Below are 23,823 nucleotides of genomic sequence, written 5' to 3'. Positions count from 1 at the left end.
AGAAGCATGCGTATGATCTACGAACATGACGGGGCCCCTACGCATTCTAGGCGTCAGGTAACACGACATCGAAAGCTAAGGGAAGATAGGTCAGCCCGGAACGGTCAGGTTTCTTAACCACTAAAGACCCCGGAACTTCCTCCTTTAGATCTTTGCCTGTGAGGATGGTTAAAAGCACAGTCTTTAAAGAAAAAGTAGGCGAACTGATCGTTCCGATTATGAGTAGTGGTGCCTCCAAAAAAGAGGAATTACATGTGGTGTTGTCAAGAAAATTCGAAAATTTGTTGAAGTCGGAGGTGGAATTTATGAAAATGAACTTTGAACTAAATTATTTTCCTTTGCTTAGCACCTTCTATAAGTGTGGTTCGGATTACATTTTAACAAGTGCATCCCTGTAGCTAGTAAAAAGTTGGACTAACGTGATATGAACGATTTACTATTTCTCCTGAAAAAAACCTGTATAACAACAGCATCACACAAACTTAATCACAAAAACTCGTCTTACTTACATTCATTGCCCTAGTGATGACACGTTTCACTTTAAAAGCAGCGCTCGGGACCACCTCAACACAAAGTAGTGGAAGTTGGATCCGCCTTGTTTATTGTAAACCCAGTGGCCAGATGTATCATCCAAAGCACAACTGCTGAAGTTACCATTGGGAAAGTAAGAACATATCAATGTAAAAAAGTGAAGAGTTCTTACATCACGTGAACCTCGTTCATACTGGACTAAAACATGCTAATATGCAAGCTGGCACAGTTATCAGACACGCTACTAGCTCTTACCGATCCCACCCACATATTTTGTGGGCGTTCTTAGTAGAAAGTTTATTCTATTTGCATAATTGTTTAAACGGGAAATGAGATTCATTAACAAAAACAGAATAAGAAGTGTAAAATCATATGGTTCACAAATAAAATACTAAAGGTATAAATGACCACGAAGCAAGAGGTGCTCCTTTTACGTACTTCTATTCATGTTAATCTGAAAACGACAGGGCTATATTGCTCCCACCAACAATAAACCAATGGGAACCTGCCGTTTAGTACGAAAATGTCTCGAAGACTAAGACGCGGCCTGTTTCAAGAAAAAAACACATCTCTTGCCCCACTTAAGATTAGGAACACATTTTAACATTGTTTCAGCAATATTTGTAATAGTAGTTTTAGTTTAGTAGTACTGCGTACGTAGTATGTTGTGCGCTGCTATACTTTGCAGATCTCACCGTTCTCCAGCAGGTAAGTAACTGCCGTCTTGCATCACAGCCTTGTTTACTGCCTGAATTCAAAGGTTATCGTCTAGCAAAAGTACTCCACTCCTTCTCATTACTCATCAATGATTCATTATAGAGAGAGCAGCAGTAAGAGACTCTTAGCTGGTGACTCTGGTGTTTGCGAGAGAACATCGTCACTGGATAATTACAAGGAAATGCAGTACATCTCTTGTACATTGTACAATAGGTCTTCTGGAATGAGGACGAACTGATAAAAATGAAGTATCTCTGTAATATCAGATCACTGCATTCGTTGTTACCTTCTGGTGACAGCCGTCTCGTTTAAATACCTAGAGACACTATGAAGCGGCAAGAAATGGTACGAATAATTTCAATAAGAACGCAAACCCAAGTTTTGAATTTATTTAAAGGACTCTGAGATAAGTGCATGAGGCAAAGAAACGGCACGCAAGACTCTGTTATGACCTGTTATAAAGTACCACCTCATTGTTTGAGATCAATTAAGGCTGCCAGAAGCTGTCAAAGGAATGTAGTCATGCTGTTAGGACCACAGAAGGTTGGCACTGTCCACACGAAAGTGTAACATAAGCGCTCGGTAAAAACTTACCTGGTATTAACAGGAAGACACGCGACGTTCTTTCTCGCTAATTCGTGGAGGATAAAATTGAGGAACCGGTTTCGATTTACCACGGTACACTTAAAACCATCGCATACGTAGTGTGAGGACAACGAGAGTTGTATAAGAGTAATTCGGTCGCACACTGAGGTATGTGCTCATTTCTTCTTCGCTACGTAAGAGGATGGGACGGAACCGAGTGTGGCTCATATTGGTATTCTTCGTTCGTTCATTGGGCATTAGCTTGATGAGAATAAATGTAGTTGTCATGTATGCATGGCGTTCAGACATGAACTAATACAACACGATCGTCGAAACCAGTGTGTCTGGTGTGTTTGTGTTTTTATAAATGGAAAAATGCTCTCGAAAAAGTACTTTTAAATTTTTTTAAATTGGTAGCACATTTGCGATGGGGCGTATTCGTATAAGAACAACAAGAAAGGTAGCTATTTACTTGAGGAGATAATGGCAGAGAATTAAAAAAAACTATGTTTGCGAAATACCACAGCGCATGTGTTACCGAAATGAAATCAGTGCATTACTTCAACGTCACATATTGACTGCTCGTGATGTAGACTACCCGCAATGGTAACACTACCGAGCCGAGTACTATGACAGGCACAAAGTGCTGTATCACACCAGGAAAAACACAGGTAACTACTGGACAAGTAGATCGCGTACAGAACTTTTTTAATATAGTGGAAATCGGTTTGTGCGGTGAAACAGACTTCGATAAGTCGAAGTCCACAATCGTTTGTCATGTCGGACACAATCGCTTGCGTCTACCACGTTATAGTCTACTAGTCCTGTCCAGAGTTCCCATTGCTTTCCAAATCCACCTTCTACACATTTCACTTTCCTATATCTTTAATATGTCATCTAACCACGAGCTTCTCTGCTCGTTGAAGCAAATATTATATTAAAATTAGTAAAAAAAAACCAGTTTGATCGGGCAATCATTTATTAAAAATACGACCGGTTTCGGCCTCTGGTAGTAGGCCATCTTCAGGTAATGCGCCACACGTCTGACTGTGATGAGGCTTGGAACAGCTGTGCTGACCCCAGTCGCAAAATATTTTTAATAAATGACTGTGCGAGCGAGACTGTTTTTTTACTGATGTTACTTTACTGACAGATCGCTGTCCCCAATAGTGTTATCCATAATGTTATATTTACAACTTAAATTCTGACTATCATTGAACCTGTGGTAAACTTACTTTTAAGGCTTGCAGAACAATTACGTAAGTCAGAAGACACATCCAGCAAGTCGTTTTCCTGCGTCCTTACAGTCACGATAAGAGTAATACTTCTTGAAGGAATGACAGTTCATAGACAAGACGTTCTGATGCGTCCAGTTTTTAGACCGAATCAAATGAAATGTAAGAGGAGAGATTTGTGACAACAGAATAGAAGAAGGCGACGTGAACGAGGCTGAGGTGTCACTTAGAAAATAACCATGCCTTTGTGCTCACAAGCTTTCCACGCAGAAAACGTCCAGATGTTTCATCGCGCAGAACCTAATTCTAACCTGAAGAGCTAGTAGTCCGACGCATGTTGTAAAACTCTGCTTAGACGCAGTTTACCCTTTAATGAGCGTGACTATAGCGGCGACAAACCGTCACATCTGTTTGCCTGCTGTAACTTCCTTTGATGCTGTACAGAACAACACGTCACCAGCGGAACGACTCGGCCTTCAGTTTACGAATCCCTCTTTGGTGAAGTTAACAATATTTCTCTTTTGCTCTTCGGAGAGATCTAGCTGAAACAAGAGGTGCTTTGTATTTTAACCTTTTCATCAGATGAAAGCTGAAAGCATTGCGAATCTGAGAATTCCGCAGGGAGAAAAAAAATGCATTGTTACATGAGCTGGCCCACCAGCACAGACTTGTCAGCTGTATTAGGAAGTAACTCTTTAAGTAACCTGCAGTTCCGATTTAAGCCATTTTTAACTTTTGGTACTCCTTTAGATAATTCGCTGGAAACCTATTTTTATACTGACGTGATTCACGTCATTTTATCGTAACTGCGGCATTTGTTTCACAGAAGAATTCTAGTATTTTTAATTCTTATATCTTTTTCTTCTTCTCCTTCTCGTTAACTTCATGGAGCAGTCTGTTCTATCTCCACTGAAGCCATCTTTTCCTCGGCCGTCCTGTATCTCTCTTTTCTGTTGGTGTGTACTTGATTACGTGTATAATGTGAGGTCCTGCCCACTCGTCGCTTATAGGGTACCTACAGGATGCTGCGTTCTCGAAATGCTATACAACAATTCAAGCAAGTCACATTAATAGTCTTTATTACAAATAAAGAAGACTGACAATACTTAACTTCGAATCTACAACGGTGTCGCAAGCGATGGGCGTCATGCAAACAGTCAAAGTCCTTTTCTGTATACAAGGTCCATGTAAGCAACTGAGATGGGTCACATGTCACTGCTATCGTAGTGCACTCTCCTAGTACTGTGCGTATACAGTCTGGTCGAGGCTGGCAGTAGCGGTGCTTATATTCTCTTCGGCTGGAGGGCGAGAACAGTAGCAGTTAGACTTATGTACTCGGATTCCGAGTACATTAGCGCTCCAGTCTTGTTAAATAGCCAGCGGGTGATGAACATTGATTCCAAACAGGAAAAGAATAAAATTGTAGCCAATCCCCACCGTCCACTGCTCAGTGACCTGGTAAACGCTGTTCTGCAGAGACCGTCAGCAGAAACACTTTTGAGGGACAGTTTCAAAATGAACGACTTCTGGAGAGACCATTGGGAAGTGGTCAAACCAGCTCAGGCACCACCCACTATTGGCCCTACTTCACCACAACCAGGAATGGAACTGCCTCGCCACGTATGGAGAACAGTCAACAGCAGAAAGACGTCACTTGGCATCTGTCGAGACTCATTATGAAAATGCTGGCTAAACGAACTACGGATCTGCGACTACGGAGAATCTCGTCAGATTGATCACAGCGTTGTTACCGAATGCCGCCTTAACAACATGTCAACGTCATGTCGTGCACTATGACACAATTCGTCATTCAAATTTAGGATGAATGCATCGCCACTGTGGGATATTTGCTATTATAGATGCACCCCTTTTTCTCGGATACTTCCTACTGCAGAAGCATCCCACTCTCTAGAAGCACATAAATTTACGTCTATCTGTTCTTAAGCTGCTAGATAAAGCGAAAAGCTAGTTCCCCTCTTTTACATCCTCAACTCCGTGCAGGACATTTTCGCCTTTTTTTCATCCTGGTTCCTAAATTTTACTCTATCAAAATTTTGACAGTAGACTGTCATAGCTTGGCAACCGGTGTAGATTTTTATTGACTAAGGGGACGACTGTTGTGGTATAGATTTCCGTATTGCCTTTCGAACCATGTTACTTATACCTTGGCGTCGGGTGAACCTTTGATAAAACAACGGGACGGCCATTAATTACATGTATTTTTGTACCTTTCTACAAAATTTGAACTGATTCGCAGAAGTTTGAAACACAGAAGTGGCGTGCGTAGAAAAATTCAAAAAAACATGTTTTTCGAGTGTAAAATTGGAATGAAGGTCGATTTTTGAAAGTGAGTTTTCTTTTTATCGTAAAGATGCATTTTTTTGTTATTTTGATTCATTTTAAATCGTTTCCGCACATTCGGTTCACGTAATAAAGAATTTTCCGTGGTACACTTAGCTCAACTTAAAACCATCGTATCTCATCTGTTAAAAAATATTCGAAAAAAAAATTGTTTTGATTTTATCCATTTATCTACCTTAGTGCAGAGTTTGAAGCGATTCCTACAAGTTTAGAGTACAGAAGTGGTACCCTTCAGAAACCTCCCAGAAAAAGGTGGTTCTTGCACGAAAATCCGATCTAAGCAAGAGTTTTTCGTACGGTAAAAATTTATCTTAAATCAAAGTCTGTACTCCGGGAGACCAAATTTGAACAATTAGTCTCGTTCTAGTCCGTATTATTTAAGGGAGCAGTTTTTGCCCGTAAAATTCAAATAGTGCACATACAAATGGTACCATTGCCTGAGAATTGATTTCACGCCATTTAAAATCTTCTGCAGAAGGAATTAATTCATTCGCACAATTTGCCAGACCTTGCTTAACATACTGTAAACAGCTACAGGAAGACAGATGTTGGAATGGCTATCCTAATGGCCACTGATGCGGGCCAAACCAAAAGCTTTTTACCCCACATTCCTAGCTCAAATAAGAACCGAGGACCAAGACCCACCAAACCGCTATTCTGCGCGCGGTCTTTCCATTCGTACGTTTGTTACAGCGCTTCCGCGTTGTAACGATTAAGTGATACTGAGAATTCTTATGTTTCTGTCATTCACATTTATTTTTGAAGGCATGTGACGATAATGGCCACACTGTCCGTTTTGTGCAAACAGTTACTGGACTTAAAAACCTCATTTATACCCTGAACAGCGATGGGTGAACAGCACTGACATAATGATTCTGCCGAAGTAAAGAAAGTCGTGCCAACAAAAAACTTCCCTCTCCTTTGGGGGGGACCACAGTCAAGTAGAATTTTCGGAAAGAAATTTCCGCCGTTTGACTGTTAATTGTTCATGTATTTTACACAATCGTAATTTCGGCTTTATAGAATGTTGAAACGTTAAAAACTTTTCTCAGCTGTCTGTGACATGTCATAGCCTCAATACCGGGTGATCAAAAAGTCAGTATAAATTTGAAAACTTAATAAACGACGGAATAATGTAGATAGAGAGGTAAAAATTGACACACATGTTTGGAATGACATGGGGTTTTATTAGAACCAAAATGCAGGATGGAGCTCCACCCCATATTGCTAGACGCGTGAAAAATCTCTTGCGCGCGTTGTTTGGTGATGATCGTGTGCTCAGCCGCCACTTTCGTCATGCTTGGCCTCCCAGGTCCCCAGACCTCAGTCGGTGCGATTATTGGCTTTGGGGTTACCTGAAGTCGTAAGTGTATCGTGATCGACCGACATCTCTAGGGATGCTGAAAGACAACATCCGACGCCAATGCCACACCATAACTTCGGGCATGCCTTACGGTGCTGTTCACGACATTATTCCTCGACTACAGCTATTGTTGAGGAATGATGGTGGACATATTGAGCATTTCCTGTAAAGAACATCATCTTTGCCTTTGTCTTAGTTTGTTATGTTAATTATTGCTATTCTGATCGGATGAAGCGCCATCTGTCAGAAATTTTTTGAACTTTTGTATTTTTTTGGTCCTAATAAAACCCCATGTCATTCCAAGCATGTGTGTCAATTTGTACCTCTCTATCTACATTATTCCATGATTTATTCAGTTTTCAAATTTATACTGACTTTTTGGTCACCCGGTATTTTAATATTTCGCTATGCACTTGTGAGCCGGCCGGTGTGGTCGTACGGTTCTAGGCGCTTCAGTTTGGAACCGCGTGTCCGCTACGATCGCAGGTTCGAATCCTGCCTCGGGTATGGATGTGTGTGATGTCCTTAGGTTACTTAGGTTTAAGTAGTTCTAAGTTCTAGGGGACTGATGACTTCAGATGTTGAGTCCCATAGTGCTCAGAGCCATTTGAACCATTAGAACTTGAGAATGGCCATAAATCCGAAAACATGACTGTGCAAAATAAATGAACCAGTCAAATAGTGGAAATTTCTTTCTGAAAAAAAAAGACGAGAAAATGCCTCGCCTAAATTGTGAAAGACATGACATACTGTATGCAGTGCTTCCTGCAAGGAGTGAGCAAAGACGAGACAGGCCTGCACGCAGCAATCGTGCAGCTTGGCACGCCGTGGCCGACCCCGGTTTAGTAACATCAATTGGGCTACATGCAGCGTGCCCACGGGCGACGAGGTGGTTGCATTGTACACGCGTGTGCTGGCACCGCAGGAGCGCGTGTCGGATCGAATGCCAGGCTCGCCTTTCGCGGTGCACGCGCAGAAGACAATGGCAGAGCCGTTCGGGTTGCAATTGCAGAGCTGTGTCCCGGGGGCGCGTCGACGTCGGGTGCGGACACAGTGGACGCGGCGTGCTGTCGCGGGCACGAGGCAGGAGGCCCGAGGGCGGAGATCGTCTGGCCGGCGAAGGGCTCCGCTGGACTCGGCTGGGCTGCTGCCGGAAGCGAGAGCGCCGCACAAAGGGCTGCGCGGACCTCGCAGGGCGAGCCCTTCTGACGCAGCGCAGCGCTGTCCGCAAACGCTGGAAAAAGACCAGCGGTGGCTCCTCATTAGGGCAGCCGTGGCCAGCGCTCATACGCCCCGTTAATGACAGCTTGCGCGCGCAAAATTGTTTATGGTAATTAGCGGGCTGGGGGAGGGAAGGGGGGAAGGATGGTATGCCGGCGTCGGATTGCGTAGCGAACGCGCTGCATCCCCCCCCACTCCCTGGCCAACCACCCCACTCGTCCTCCTACCCCCCCCCCCCCCCACACCACCCCACCCACTGTAATAAATGCAGTTTCGGAGGCGGCCGGCAGCTGGCAGCCAGCGCAGTTGGCGCAATGCAGCGTGATGCCAAACCGTATGCATTTACATTAATTCTCTACGCACGGGCCCGTACAAGTGTGAGTGAGTGCGTGTGTGTCTGGGGCGGGAGAGGGAAGCTGTGCACCAGTTTTATGCCTTACAGTGGTCTCCATTTCGGTTGTTGATACGAGCGAGGGTAGAACTTAGCACGTATCTATTCCTTGCAGTGGAAACAGATTGACGTGCCGAGTGAAAAGTAGAAGCTGTTCTTTCTTGTGAGTCTAGACATCCGCGGCTGTTGTCGTTTTCAATAAAAATTTTCCCACTACAAGACCGTTTAGTCATGTCGTTACTGTGATCAACAGCTGTTCTTTGTAATGCCCAACAGATATAATAATAATAATGGCGTGTGACGAGGGCCTCCCGTCGGGTAGACCGCTCGCCTGGTGCAAGTCTTTCGATTTGACGCCACTTCGGCGACTTGCGCGTCGATGGGGATGAAATGATAATGATTAGGACAACACAACACCCAGTCCCTGAGCGGAGAAAATCTCCGACCCAGCCGGGAATCGAACCCGGGCCCGTAGGAATGGCTGTCTGTCGGGCTGACCTCTCTCTCTCTCTCTCCCCCTCTTTTTTTTCCGCGCTGACCACTTTTACATATATAATCTTTATTGAAAAAACTGAGAGTACATATATATGTATACACAAAGCAACCCTTCTCCAAGGTACCAGTTAAACATATACAAATGAGTGTTAGGGAAACAAATTATTAGAATAACATTAAATACAACAAAATATAACATATTCTGTCTTCTTCCTTTTTTTTTTAATAATCTTTATTGAACGAAAAATGGTTCAAATGGCTCTGAGCACTATGGGACTTAACATCTGAGGTCATCAGTCCCCTAGAACTTAGAACAACTTAAACCTAACTAACCTAAGAACCACATCCATGCCCCAGGCAGGATTCGAACCTGCGACCGTAGCGGTCGCGCGGTTCCAGACTGAAGCGCCTAGAACCGCTCGGCCACACCAGCCGGCCTTTATTGAACAAACTGAAAGTACATATATATACACTATGCAAGAGTTCTTCAAGGTACCATTTAAACATATACAAATGACTGTTAGTTAAACAAAAAATATTAGAAAAACATTAAATACAACAAAATATAACATATTCTGTCTCCTTCCTATTTTTTTCTTTTGTCGATGCATGTGAACGTGGATAAGGGTGTTGCATCATGTGACAGGTAGGCATGGCACACCCCAACTTTGAGGGGGGTCAAGGAAGACGCTGCGGAGATAACCGGCAAAAGTTTGTCGGTAAGATCGTTTTCGGGTGAGGGTGCTATGTGCGGTCACAACTTTGTACCAGAAGTCAAGGACTGTATCCGGACCACTCTGAAAGAGGTATTCTAAAGCCTGTCCTCGAAACCAGATTAGGGTATGGTGCTTAGCAAGAGGGTAGTGAAATGTCTGGGGCAACAACAGGAAATCCGGGGTTACCGTCGTTGGCGGGGCACGGAGGTAAAAGCCCACGATTCGTTGGATGAGGAGCCATACGTTTCGTATCAGGAGGCACGTAAGACGGTGTTCGTCGGTGTTTTCGAGCTGACAGTCAGGGCAGAGTGGGGAGGTGGCCAGTCCTATGCGATAAAGTCGACTATTATCACTCAGCTACCGGGGGCGGACCTAACAGATATAAAATATACAGGGCGTTTCAAAGTCCACGCATCAGTCATCAAGGTGTGACAGATCACGTCATGGGAAACAATTTCTGCTAGAGACAAAATTTAAAATAGAAACTTACACGGCCGGAATTGTCACAATTAATAAAATATTCCGGGCTATTATGCCGTGGTCGAAGAGATTTCACTTTAAAACCCCAAAATGTTCGCTGACGTTTCGCGGCGACACTAGGTGTCATTTCGAATTCGCCGGCCCGAATATCGCCGAGTTCGTTCCGAATACCCAGCAGAAGTTTCGCTGGGAAGCCCTTACACATCCTCCACAAAAGTCCCGATCTCTCTCCAGGCGATTTCGATATTTTTGGAGCCCTCAAGAAAGACATTCATGCCCTCGATTCGCTTCAGGCGAGGAGGATATGCCTGGGTGCAGTAACGATCCCGTAGGCAGTTGTAAACGTCTTCCCATGGAGGCAATGACCGCCTTCTTCCACAGTGCGGTAAATATATTAACAGTTACATCGATTAATTTAGAAATAATAAACAGTTTATTTACTTTTTATGGTTCCGTGCCTACGTCTGTAAAAACGGAACTCTTAAAGAATCGCTTTGGTGTCCGTCTGATGTCTGTCTGTCTGTCTGTCTGTCTGTCTATCGGACTGATACATTTTTTCAGGAACGGGTTCATAAAAATTTTAAGCTTCTATGTCAATGCAATCAAATGATACGGCCATGTATGAGATATATTTTGATACTCGAAAACTCACTCATCAAAATCTATAGGGTACTTCCCGTCGACGTAGAATAATGAAATTTGGCAAGAAACAAGGTTTCACAATACTACTAAAGTAAAAAAAAAATCTGAATATTCTTAAATTGTAATTTTATCACTTAAAAAAATTTTTCGCCGTTACAATATACTTTGCAATATCATCCGTAAAACACAATAGACGAACGTTCCCGCATGCAAACATAAAATGTAAGTTATCACATTTTACTAAGTAAATAATTTTTTTTTTATTAACTCTTCTGTATCTACATAAACTGAAGCCCTTGCTTGCTTCTTTTTCTATGTCCCGAGTAGTCTGAGGAAACATAGTAGAGATGTTGATACGATCTTGGAATTCCGGGGACCGATATCTTGCACTACCTACATCGAAATTAGGCAAAAATCGTTGAGATTTTCGATTCCCAAAATGGACTATATGCACGACAGCCTCAGTACGCGAATCTTACGCGGACTTGGACAATTTCGTTTCATCTGCCTCGTTTTCACTTGACTGCCCCTTATAGTGACGTCTACTAATCAGGTGTGCTAGCTACACCAGTAAATTGTCAGAACGACTGTCTACAAGAAAACTTTAAGAACAGGAGTCTGTGAGTGGAGAAAGATATTTTAGAAACGATGAGGAGCTTTAATTTTGCTTGGTCTACCCATTCCATAAGGAATAGCTGACTGGATTACAGGCAAAACGCAAGGCATAGGTGTACTACAGAGTGGCTACACTCTGTCGCTCTCAGGGGCATAACCTACACAAAAGGACGCCTTACGTCCCTAGCAAGCGTCAGTGAACATTCTGTCCGTAACCAAAGGTGTTCCCCATGACGCGATCTATCACCCCTAGGACCTGCGTTTAGACCTAACTATGTCAAAACAAAGTGTTTTACAGAAATGAATAATGTACCCAGTGGTGACGGCATAAACGTTCTCAGACATGTTTGGGCGCCAAAAAGAGACAACGAAAACAATCGTTAAAAGGAAGAGGTATTTCCATAAAAGTTGCATCTGAATTCCTATAGTTTACTGTTAGAGCTTGAGATCAAGACGAGAAAATGCAAGCAACATTTCGGACACAGATGCAGTGGCTTTCCTCAAAATTATATAAAGGTAAATGTTAAAGCCTGTGACAGAAGCCTTTCACCGGGATACTAGTCTAATTGCAGGCTGAGTGGAGACTTTCTTCGCCACGGCACTAGGAAGGGGAGGGTGTCGAGCCCATGTATGCAACTAATGGGCATTTGATGCAATTTTACTAACGCAACTGGCCATTTTCCCCTCTTTATTTCCTGCATCTTGCGAGATTATGATTTACAGCCTGGCTCCCTCAGAACGGAGCTTTTAACTACTTCGTATCAGACTTGTTGGTCCATAATTTGAATGCATTTCACTGCATGATTGTAGTTAATGCTGATGTTTTTCTGTGCATATTTAATTCTGTTTTACGATTTGAACAATCTGAAGATGGTTGTAGAAAGCATCCGAAACTAATCATCACGCTTTGTGTAGTGAAAATTACGGTCTACACGTCAAAAGTCTTTTTCAAAAATGGTTCAAATGGCCCTGAGCACTATGGGACTTAACATCTGAGGTCATCAGTTCCCTAGAACTTAGAACGACTTAAACCTAACTAACCTAAGGACGTAACACACATCCATGCCCGAGAGAGGATTCGAACCTGCGACCGTAGCAGTCGCGCGGTTCCGAACTGAAGCGCCTGGATCCGCTTGGCCACGACGGCCGGCAAAAGTCTTTTAGTATTTAATAGATTACGATAAGGATGCTTTCTCCTTCCTGACAATGCCAGGCCTCACTTACTTATTGGATCTTGAACCAAGTGAGCGTTGTTGGCTGGATGTTCATACCACCGTCGCAGCCCCTTGCAGCTCACGTCGGATGAACTGATACTTTCCGAATCAACCCAGGGTGGTCTGCGTGATTACGGACGTGTTGGTGATGGATCTTATAGAACGTCGGACAAGAGAGACTTACGGGAAGGTTCGCACCTGGACTCGCATTCGGGAGGACGACGGTTCAATCCCGTCTCCGGCCATCTTGATTTAGGTTTTCCGTGATTTCCCTAAATCGCTTCAGGCAAATGCCGGGATGGTTCCTTTGAAAGGGCATGGCCGATTTCCTTCCCCATCCTTCCCTCACCCGAGCTTGCGCTCCGTCTCTAATGACCTCGTTGTCGACGGGACGTTAAACACTAATCTCCTCCTCCTCCTTATGGGAAGCGATCTTGTTGCGCAAGTTTACATTAGCTGCTTTCCTCCTCAGATCTTGTGGAGCAGTGTTAGGTAGAACACGTAACTAACGAACGGGAGTAGATCTAGATAACCCTCATTGCTTCATTAACTTGCACACCAGTCTCTCTAGCGTGGGTGCTATTTCCTCACACATGAGCGCAATATTCACCAGTAGAATACACAAGCTGGAGTGCAGTAGAGCGTAGAGTGCTGGCGTCCGCACCCGAACTGCTTCTGGCAGTCTTGGGTTGGTGCATAAGTTCGTGGGGTTCATAAAAAAAAAAAAAAATGATTCAAATGGCTCTGAGCACTATGGGACTTAACGTCTGAGGTCATCAGTCCCCTAGAACTTGGAACTACTTAAACCTAACTAACCTAAGGACATCACACACATCCATGCCCGAGGCACGATTCGAACCTGCGACCGTAGCGGTCGCATGGTTCCGGACTATAGCGCCTATAACCGCTCGGCCACAACGGCCGGCTGTGGTTCATTCATGAGTTTAATAATAATCCCATCATGTACATATAATAGAGACTTTAGTAATCAATAATATGATCTCCTTCACTATTTACAACAGTCTGCCAATGCTGGAGTAACTTTTCCATTTTACGACTGTAGAAACCACATGTTTTGAGGTGACGAACACGTCGAGCTATGTTCGGAGAGCATTGGCATCCGTAATGGAAGTTCCTTGAAGGTTGTTCAATAGAGGGCGGAAAAATTGAAAATCTGAGGGTGCAAGACCAGGTGAATAATGTCGGTGCGGAATGAATTCCCAACCCAACTCTGGTATAGCGTTTGCTGTCAGTCTAGCAGAATGCGGGCAGGCTTTAACGTGGAGTACCACCACTTCACGCAGTCTCCAAAAAATGGTTCAAATGGCTCTGAGCACTGTGGGACTTAACATCAGTCTCCTAGACTTAGAACTACTTAAACCTAACTAACCTAAGGACATCACACACGTCCATGCCCGAGGCAAGATTCGAACCTGCGACCGTAACAGCAGCGCGGTTCCGGACTGAAGCGCCTAGAACCGCTCGGCCACAGCGGCCGGCACGCATTCTTCCTAGTGATTCTTCATGGACTGCGTGTGTAAGACGTCTCTCTTGTTGACAACAAATGTCAGCAGTGATGGCTGGCTCTGAGCACTATGGGACTCAACTGCTGAGGTCATTAGTTCCCTAGAACTTAGAACTAGTTAAACCTAACTAACCTAAGGACATCACACACATCCATGCCCGAGGCAGGATTCGAACCTGCGACCGTAGCGGTCTCGCGGTTCCAGATTGCAGCGCCAGAACCGCGCGGCCACTTCGGCCGGCCAGCAGTGATGCTTACACCTCGGGAAGGCAGTTCGTAGTGCACCGTACCGTCGTTGTTCCAGCACATGCGTAACAACATCTTTTGAGGATGCGTGTAGGTCTTTGTACGGGGAGTTGTTGCTTTGTTTGGAAGCAACCATTCCTTTGTTTCCCTTATGTTAGTATAAAGACACCATTTATGGTCACCAGTAACGGTACAGGATAGGAACGGTCGGAGTTGTTCACGCGCCAATTGATGACGAGCAAACAGATATGCACGTATGGCCACCCGATGATTTTTGTGATTTTCGCTTAGAGCGTGTGGTACCCATACACCCGATTTATGAACATTCCCTATTGCATGAAAATGTCGCACGGTGGTGCAGTGATCAGTTCATCACATCTGCCAGTTCTCGAGTACACTGACTTGGATCAACGTGGATTAATGCGTTTAAACGATCTTCATTAAACCCCAATGGCCTGGCTGAACATGGAGAATCACTAATGTCAACGCTCCTATTTAAAACGAGAAAACCATTTTCTTGCCGTGCTCTGTCCAGTGGCAATAGTCCTATAAACAGCATAACTGTTTCTGGCTGCCTCCGCTGCTGTTACCCTCTACTGAACTCAAACAGATGAATATATCGAAATCGTTCTTATTTCTCCACTTCGCACTCCATTTTCTAGCGCCCACAGCTCCACTTACTACGACCACATGATAAAATGACAATATACAAACTCAAATAGCAACAGTGAACTGCAAATAAAAAATGACAACCGATAAAAATATCTATAGCACCCCAAATGCCAGCATGCAAAACAAAAACGCTGCGAACTTATCCACCAACCTAATAGATTCATTTCTGAGTCAAGTTCCTTACATAACATGACGCAATGTTGTTTGAATGTCAAGGACGGATCCATAGTGATTCCTACATAATTAGACTGTAGTTATCGGGCACTTAGGTTCACATGTAGCTTCATCTGAGCTTCTTTATCTACTGCAAATAACACAATATGACGGTAATAGTGCTGAAACTAGAAACCTGACAGTTTGACAGATTGGCGATTCAATAAATTATCCTCGATTTACGTATTACACTGCTGAACAACATGTGCAGGGAGATCTAAAAAGCAGTAACATATATAGAACTGCAATCGCTGGTGCAGCATTGCGGTGTGGGGCTCCCCTTCTCCGCTGTAGAAATATCTGCAGCAAGTAACCCAGCGTCGTTGTTGTACTTTGGCTCGGGTGCGAGGACGACGGTAATACCATATAAACTAAGTGTGTGTGCGCGTCGGAAGAGGCGAATCCTTCCGGATTTTATGGGAGTAGTGGCTGTGTTTGCTGCAGGAAGAGCGCGGCCGACCGTTGCCCGTGGCAACGCTGTCCTTCCGGCCACTCGTGGTGGAAAAGACGCCGCCCCCGGCAGAGAAACGGGGCGGAAAGGGCGCCGGGCGCCGCCACGATCGAAAGCGGCGGGGGCGGCGAGGGTGCGAATGGGCAGGCCTTCCGCAGACACCCCGAGGGCTGCGAATACCTAGCGCCCAGTCTTCACAGTGTGGCGTTTCCCATTCACACTAGTGCTTTTGTTTTCCGTAGGCGAGTGCATGTGCAAGAAAATACCGCCAAATACACCGAGGTGGGATAGCAATATGCTCATTGGGATAGCGATGTGTGCCGGCCGGGGTGGCCGAGCGGTTCTAGGCGCTACAGTCTGGAACCGCGCGACCGCTACGGTCGCAGGTTCGAATCCTGCCTCGGGCATGGATGTGTGTGGTGTCCTTCGGTTAGTTAGGTTTAAGTAGTTCTAAGTTGCAGGGAACTGATGACCTCACAAGTTAAGTCCCATAGTATCTTCTGGTAAACCTTCCGGGATGTAAGGTCGTGGTCCATGAAACTCTTCAGCTCCTAACGTTTCGTCCAGAGCTGCGCTGGACATCTTCAGAGGGGTGTTTTTCCTCCGGTGAGTCTTGCCGACTGACGGGTCGGACGTCTGAGACCGACTTATATATCGTAGAAAGTGGGCGTGACCAGAGTTACACGTGATATGCAGAGATAATCTTTGTCAGAGATAAAACTTAACTATCGATCGTAATCTCGTCACGGATAAAACTGTCTAGCAATTCTGTAGCGCTACTGTCCAAATATCACTAAGTTTCATGGTCTCTTCTTTCCGATTAAAATTATCCCTATGTTTATATATTTCAATTGCTTCTCTACAAAGCCGTGGGTAATAGTTCGTCGTCGTAGATAAAATTTTTGTTTCGGAAAACTTCACTTGATGATTTCCTGGCTGAAAAGTGTGTTCTGCTACAGCCGATTTATCTGTTTTTCTTAATCGGCAAAGACTTCTGTGTTCTTTTAACCGTGTATTTACGCTTCTTTTTGTTGTTCCAACATAAACTTTACCACATGTACACGGAATTTTATATACGCCACTGGCTGATAGAGGAGCGCGTTTATCTTTTACAGACCGAAGAAGATGACAAATTTTCTTCGTTGGTCTAAAAACAGGTCTAATATCATGTTTACTTAAAATCTTTCCAATCTGATCCGTTACACGGTTAAAAGAACACAGAAGTCTTTGCCGATTAGGAAAAACAGATAAATCGGCTGTAGCAGAACACGCTTTTCAGCCAGGAAACAAAAATTTTATTTACGACGACGAATATTACCCACGGCTTTGTAGAGAAGCAATTGAAATATATAAACATAGGGATAATTTTAATCGGAAAGAAGAGACCATGAAACTTAGTGATATTTGGACAGTAGCACTACAGAATTGCTAGACAGTTTTATCCGTGACGAGATTACGATCGATAATTAAGTTTTATCTCTGACAAAGATTACCTCTGCATATCACGTGTAACTCTGGTCACGCGCACTTTCTACGATATATAAGTCGGTCTCAGACGTCCGATCCGTCAGTCGGCAAGACTCACCGGAGGAAAAACACCCATCTGAAGATGTCCAGCGCAGCTCTGGACGAAACGTTAGGAGCTGAAGAGTTTCATGGACCACGACCTTATATCCCGGAAGGTTTACCAGAAGATATGTCATCCGGTCGTGAAAGCTTTCATACTATAAGTCCCATAGTGCTCAGAGCCATTTGAACCATTTTTTCGATAGCGATGTACACATATAGAGGTATCGCATACACAAGGTATAGTAGGGCAGTGCATTGGCTGAGCTGTCACTTGCTCTCATGTGATTCATATGAAAAGTTTTCAGACGTGATTAGGGCCGCAGGACGGGAATTAACAGACTTTAAACATGGAATGCTACTTGGAGCTACACCCACGAGGCATTCCATTTCGGAAACCGTTAGGGAATCCAATATTCCGAGATCCACAGTGTCAAGACTGCGGCGAGAATACCACTTTGCACGCATTTCTTCTCACCACGGAGAACGCAGTGGCTGACGGCCTTCATTTAACGACCGAGAACAACGACGTTTGCGTAGAGTTGTCATTGCTAACAGGCAAGCAACACTGCGTGAAATAGACGTAACCACAGGACTCAATGTGGGACGTGCTACGGAAGTATCCTTTAGGAAGAAAAAAAGCGGCGAAATATGTCGTTAATGGGCTATGGCAGCAGATGACCGACGTAAGTGTCTTTGCTGACAGCACGGCATCGCCCGCAACACCACTCTGCGCTCGTGACGATATCGTTTGGACCCTAGACTACTGGAAAACAGTGGCCAGGTCAGATGAGTGCTGATTTCAGTTGGTAAGAGCTGATGGTAGGGTTCGAGCGTGGCGCAGACACCACGAACCACGAAACCATGGACCCAAGCTGTTAACAAGGCACTGTGCAAGTGGCGGTGGCCCCATGGAATGGGTCATCGACTGACAATAGTTATGTTCGGCCAGTTTGGGTTCATTTGCAACCATTCATAGACTTCATGTTTCCAGATAGCGACACGTAGTTTTTATGGCTGACACTCCATCAAGTCATCAGGCCACAATTGTTACGCGATTAGTTTGAAGAACATTCTGGACAATTCTAGCGAATGATTTAGCCACGCAGATCCCCCGCCATGAATCCCGTATAACATTTATGGGACTTAATCGAGAGATCAGTTAGTGCACAAAATCCTGCACCGGCAACACTTCCGCGTTTGTGGACATGAGGCGGCATTGCTCAATACGTCTTACTTGTTGACCCATGCCACGTCGATTTGCTGTACTACACCGAGCAAAAGGAAGTTCGACACGAGGTACGGAGAAATCCCATGACTTTTGTCACCTCGGTGTAGATGGTCTCCAACAGATTCATCAAATTTAGCATGTTGTCTAACAAGTAGTATGTGATCTTCACTGAAGTTGGGCCACAGTTGTGACATATTACTTATTAAACGATTTGACGCAACCTACAGGTCACCACACGGTTTCGAGAACACTCGATGATATGAACTACCTGATAAAAAGTATCCAGACACCTGTTAGTGGACATTAATATTGCGTGTGCCCACCCTTAGCCTTTATGACGGCTTGAACTCTGCCACTGACACTTTCAAAGAGGTGTCTGAAAGTCTGCGGCGGAATGGCGGTTCATTCTTCCTCAAGACACAAAACTAGAGAAGCTTGTGATGTCTGACGCTGGAGATTGGAGGAAGTTGACGTCCCAGTTCAACCCAAAAGTGTTCCGTTAGCTTCAGGTCGGGATTCTCGGCAGGTCAGTCCATTTCAGAATGTTACTCCACAAACTATTGCCTCCCAGAAACTGCTTTATGACGGGGTGCATTGTCATGCCTTTACAAGGGCGTGCTGAAAAGTCTCTGAAGCCTTTTATGTCAAAATTATAAAACTTTTTAAATAAAATAAGCTGTATTAATATCCTACACCATTATTCTTCATGTCTACACATTTATTTTTCGGCTTAGTTATCCTGGTGACGAACGTCTTGTCTGCTTGCACCGCTTCACCATTATCAAAGTGAAGTCCTCGAAGGTGTTCTTTGGGTTTTGAAACAGATGAAAATCAGACGGGCCATTTCTGGAGCGTATGGAGTATGGTCGATGACAGCAAACCCAAGGTGTCAGTATGTTACAGATGTCGCAGCGCTCGTGTGTGGTTTGGCATTGTCACGCTGAAGGACAGGGTGCCCCATGTATGGACGAACTCTTCGAATTCACACCTCGATTACAACACGCTGTTTCTCACGCACCGACATAGTTAATTTGCACACCGCCATGTTACATGGCACAATTCGGAGTCCTCTAGCCTCAGAAGGTTGCAACTTGCGCCAACAAGACGGTAAAGTCGATCGAGTAACATACACGACATGTAATACTTCAGCTGATATTAGGAACTGAACAAAAAAATTGGAAGGCATCACTTTTAAGCATGTCTCGAACAGTCATCATCTCCGAACTGTTTCCCTACAGTACACCATGCTGCGGAGAGGACTCACATCCTTCCGCGTTTAGCGTTTTCTTAAGCGCAATAACGGGACCACAGCCAACCACGGAAAATCATACCCACACCGTAACAATACCTCCTTCGTACTTCAATTTTGGCGGTAGACATCATGGTGGGTAGCGTTCTCCAGTTTCTTCCCGAACCCAAACCCTTCCACCGGATTGCCACAGGGTATAGCGTGATTCTTACTGTAAATCATTCGTTGCCAGTTATCCATTGTCCTATGGCGTCGCTCTTTACACCAGCTCAACCGTCGTTTAGCAAGCCAAAAAATAGTCTTGCCTTTTAATGTGATTTTTGTTAGCGTGTGGTATAGTTACAAGTACTACTACGACATTGCAGTTAACGGGGTATTCAACTCATTGTACTGTACACCTTCTGTCTACAGTCTCCGTCAACGAAATACTTCTCGAACACTTCAGCCTGGAAACGTATCTTCATGTGCGCGTTGAATTCAGCGCTTGCGTGTGTGTGTGTGTGTGTGTGTGTGTGTGTGTGTGTGTGTGTGTGTGTGTGTGCGTGTAACACTGGGTTTCTAAAAACCGGAGAAACTGAGTCAGTGAAAATATTATCAAGCTTTTTCTTCGACTGCATTTTGTGCTGATGACAAGAGAAAAATCCGAAATATGTGAAAAGAGCAACAAAGGCCGTAAGTCACCTGTACGAAACGTTACATACGTAAACAAACTGTTTTAAACTCTATGGTAATAGAAATGTTGCAGCATATTATACGTATAAACCGTTTTCAGAATCACCATGGACGATGCGTTCCTAATAAAGTTAAGCTTGAAAAAAAAGAAACTAATAATAGCTGGTACGTAAACTGCTGCAGAAGATGGTCATCCAAAGGTACTACTTATTATCTGTATGAAGCGGAAGGCGACGCCAGAAATGTCCTCCACAGGCAGAGGAGTAGTACCGGTAATGCAAGAGCTTGGCCGCGTTCCCCTCAGACAGCCGGGAAGGCAGCTTTCTCGGACTTACGCAACTTTGGCGATTATAGAAGTTTGAGGAGACTGTAATTACAGTTCATCATTATTTTTACTTAGCCTCGTTATTTAATCCACGGTTAAGTAATGTTGTTCGCAGAAGAAATGTGATATATTTGCGAAGTAGAAGAAAAATGCGGAAATCTTAAAAAAAAAATTTTTCCTTTTTTTCTGACTTCCTCACGGTCGCAAAGTAAACTCTCTAAACGAGAAATCGCTTGAGAATATACATGTAACCATGAACAGACAAAGGACATTCGGAACCAGTTGCAAGAGGTCACTGCTTGCAGCGGCACACACGAGGGGCGTTCAATAAGCAATGTTACACTTTTTTTTCTCGGCCGGTTTGGATTGAAGAAATGAGGAATTTGAGACGTCGCAGAATATACCCACTTCAGTCTCTATACTTTCATGAATTTCCGATTGTTGGTATAGGTAGCCTTTAAAATGGCCTCTATGATGGAGGTGTGTTACAAGCAGAAGACTGATATTGAGTTTCTTTTGATGGAAAACCCGACCGTCGCAGACATTTATGGGCACTTGCAGAATGTCCCCGGACATGTGGCACTAAACAAAAGCACGGTGAGCGAGGCGACCGTCGTCATCGCAACAAGGTCGACCGCGTGGCCGATGGCACACAGCAGTGACTCCTGCAATGCTGGAACGTGCGGACACTCTCATTCGGGGTTATCGACGGATCACACTCAGACACCTCGGTGCTTAGATGGACGTCTTGTTGGTAGTGCTGAGACACACGTCCAACAGTTGGTGTTCTAAAAGGTGTGTGTGCTGCATTCCTCGCCGCCTAACAGAAGACTGTTAGTAGCAAACGAAGGACCAACTCTGCACCACGAAGATGACGTGCTACAGACGCGAAATTTAACCGACAGGTAGAAGATGCTGTGATATTCAAATGATTAGGTTTTCAGAGCATCCACACAAGGTTGGCGCTGGTGGTGACACCTACAACGTGCTGACATGAGTAAAGTTTCCAACCGATTTCTCATACACAAACAGCAGTTGACCGGCGTTGCCTGGTGAAACGTTGTTGTGATGCCTCGTGTAAGGAGGAGAAATGCGTACCATCACGTTTCCAACTTTGATAAAGGATTGTAGCCTATCGCGATTCCGGTTCATCGTATCGCGACATTGCTGCTCGCGTCGGTCGAGATCCAATGACTGTTGGCAGAATATGGAATCGGTGGGTCCAGGAGGGTAATACGGAACGCCGTGCTGGATCCCAACGGCAACGTATCACTAGCAGTCGAGATGACAGGCATCTTATCCGCATGGCTGTAGCGGATCGTGCAGCCACGTCTCGATCCCTGAATCAACAGATAGGGACGTTTGCAAGACAACAACCATCTACACGAACAGTTCGACGACGTTTGCAGCAGCATGGACTATTGTCTCGGTCACCATGGCTGCGGTTACCCTTGACGCTGCGTCACAGACAGGAGCGCCTGTAATGATGTACTCAACGACGAACCTGGGTGCACGAATGGCAAAACGCCATTTTTTCGGATGAATCCAGGTTCTGTTTACAGCATCATGATGGTCGCATCTGTCTTTGGCGACATCGCGGTGAACGCACATTGGAAGCGTGTGTTCGTCATCGCCATACTGGCGTATCAGTCGGCGTGATGGTATGGGTTGCCATTGGTTACACGTCTCTGTCACCTCTTGTTCGCATTGACGGCACTTTAAACAGTGCACGTTACATTTCAGATGTGTTAGGACCCGTGGCTCTACCCTTCATTCGATTCCTGCGAAACCCTGCATTCCAGCAGGATAATGGACGACCGCATGTGGCAGGCCCTGTACAGGCCTTTCTGGATACAGACCAGTACATTCTCCAGATCTCTCACAAATTGAATACGTCTGGTCAATGGTGGCCGAGCAACTGGCTCGTCACAATACGCCAGTCACTACTCTTGATGAACTGTGGTATCGTGTTGAAGCTGCATGGGCAGCTGTACCTGTACACGCTATCCAAGCTCTGTTTGACTCAATGCCCAGGCGCATCAAGGCCGTTATTACGGCCAGAGGTGGTTGTTCAGGGTACTGATTTCTCAGGATCTATGCACCCAAATTGCGTGAGAACGTAATCACATGTCAGTTCTAGTATAATATATTTGTCCAATGAATACCCGTTTATCATCAGCATTTCTTCTTGGTGTAGCAATTTTAATGGCCAGTAGTGTACTTGCGTTTTCCGAGGTTGATCGTGACAATTTTTAATTGGACGTGGATTCACCGCATCGAACCGGAAACAAAACGCCAATACATGGAGTGGCGCCCCACAACCTCCCTATGAAGAAAAAGTTCAAAACCGCACCTTCCGTCGGTGGCGTCATGGCGACGGTCTTCTGCGACTTCTAAACGGTTATTCTAATTGATGCCCTGCCTCATGGTGGAACGATCAACTCTGAAGTGTTCTGTGCCTCCCTCAGAAAATTGAAGCAACGACTTCAGCATGTTCGTCGCCACAAAAATGCAAACCAACTTCTCCTTCTCATGGCAGCGCAAGGTGTCACATGAGTCTGCATACCCGAGAGGGGCTCACAAGACGTCATGTGAGTGTCAGTCCTCACCCACACTACACCTTCCGATTTACATCTGTCTGGCCCAATGAACGATGCACTCGGCGGGAAGCAGTACGTGAATGATGCGGAGGTTGTTGACGCACCCGTTGGCTCAGATGTCCATCAATAGAGTGATAACATGCGAGCATATAGGTCCTCATAGTAATGTGGCGTAAGGCCGCCGCATTAATCGGAGATTATTTTGAAAAAAATTGTTTTGTAGCGAAATATGTGGGGGACAATGCGATGTATTTGAACCGTGAATATAACCAATCTGCTTTCAGATAAAATGTGTTGCACTTTTTGTTGAAGCCCCCACGTAAAGCTGCTCGTGTTCAAGAGGCCAACTTACAAAGAAACTGTTCAGTTGATGACTGGAGACGTGTAATGTGGTCGGACGAGTCTTTTGCCCTTTCTCAGATGATGATGAAAAGTGTCTCGAGCGAGAGCACCAACGACGCCTTTAACGCACCGTGTGTTGTGGCCGTTGTTCAAACCGGAGGTGGT

At 44.8% G+C, this 23,823-nt stretch overlaps 1 protein-coding gene across 1 annotated transcript in view; it reads left to right on the top strand.

Moving 5' to 3' along the window:
• LOC124803141 overlaps positions 1-23,823 on the top strand; it is a 624,995-nt gene that overhangs the window by 549,251 nt on the left and 51,921 nt on the right. Inside the window, exon 4 of the mRNA XM_047264321.1 lies at positions 7,805-8,122. Coding sequence (XP_047120277.1) covers positions 7,805-8,122 — 318 coding nt within the window. The remainder of the gene's footprint in view (positions 1-7,804; positions 8,123-23,823) is intronic.

This window comes from Schistocerca piceifrons, chromosome 6, assembly GCF_021461385.2.
Source record: "Schistocerca piceifrons isolate TAMUIC-IGC-003096 chromosome 6, iqSchPice1.1, whole genome shotgun sequence".
Lineage (NCBI taxonomy): Eukaryota > Metazoa > Arthropoda > Insecta > Orthoptera > Acrididae > Schistocerca > Schistocerca piceifrons.
The sequence above is the reverse complement of the archived record's forward strand: the minus strand, read 5'-3'. Positions and strand labels throughout refer to the sequence as shown.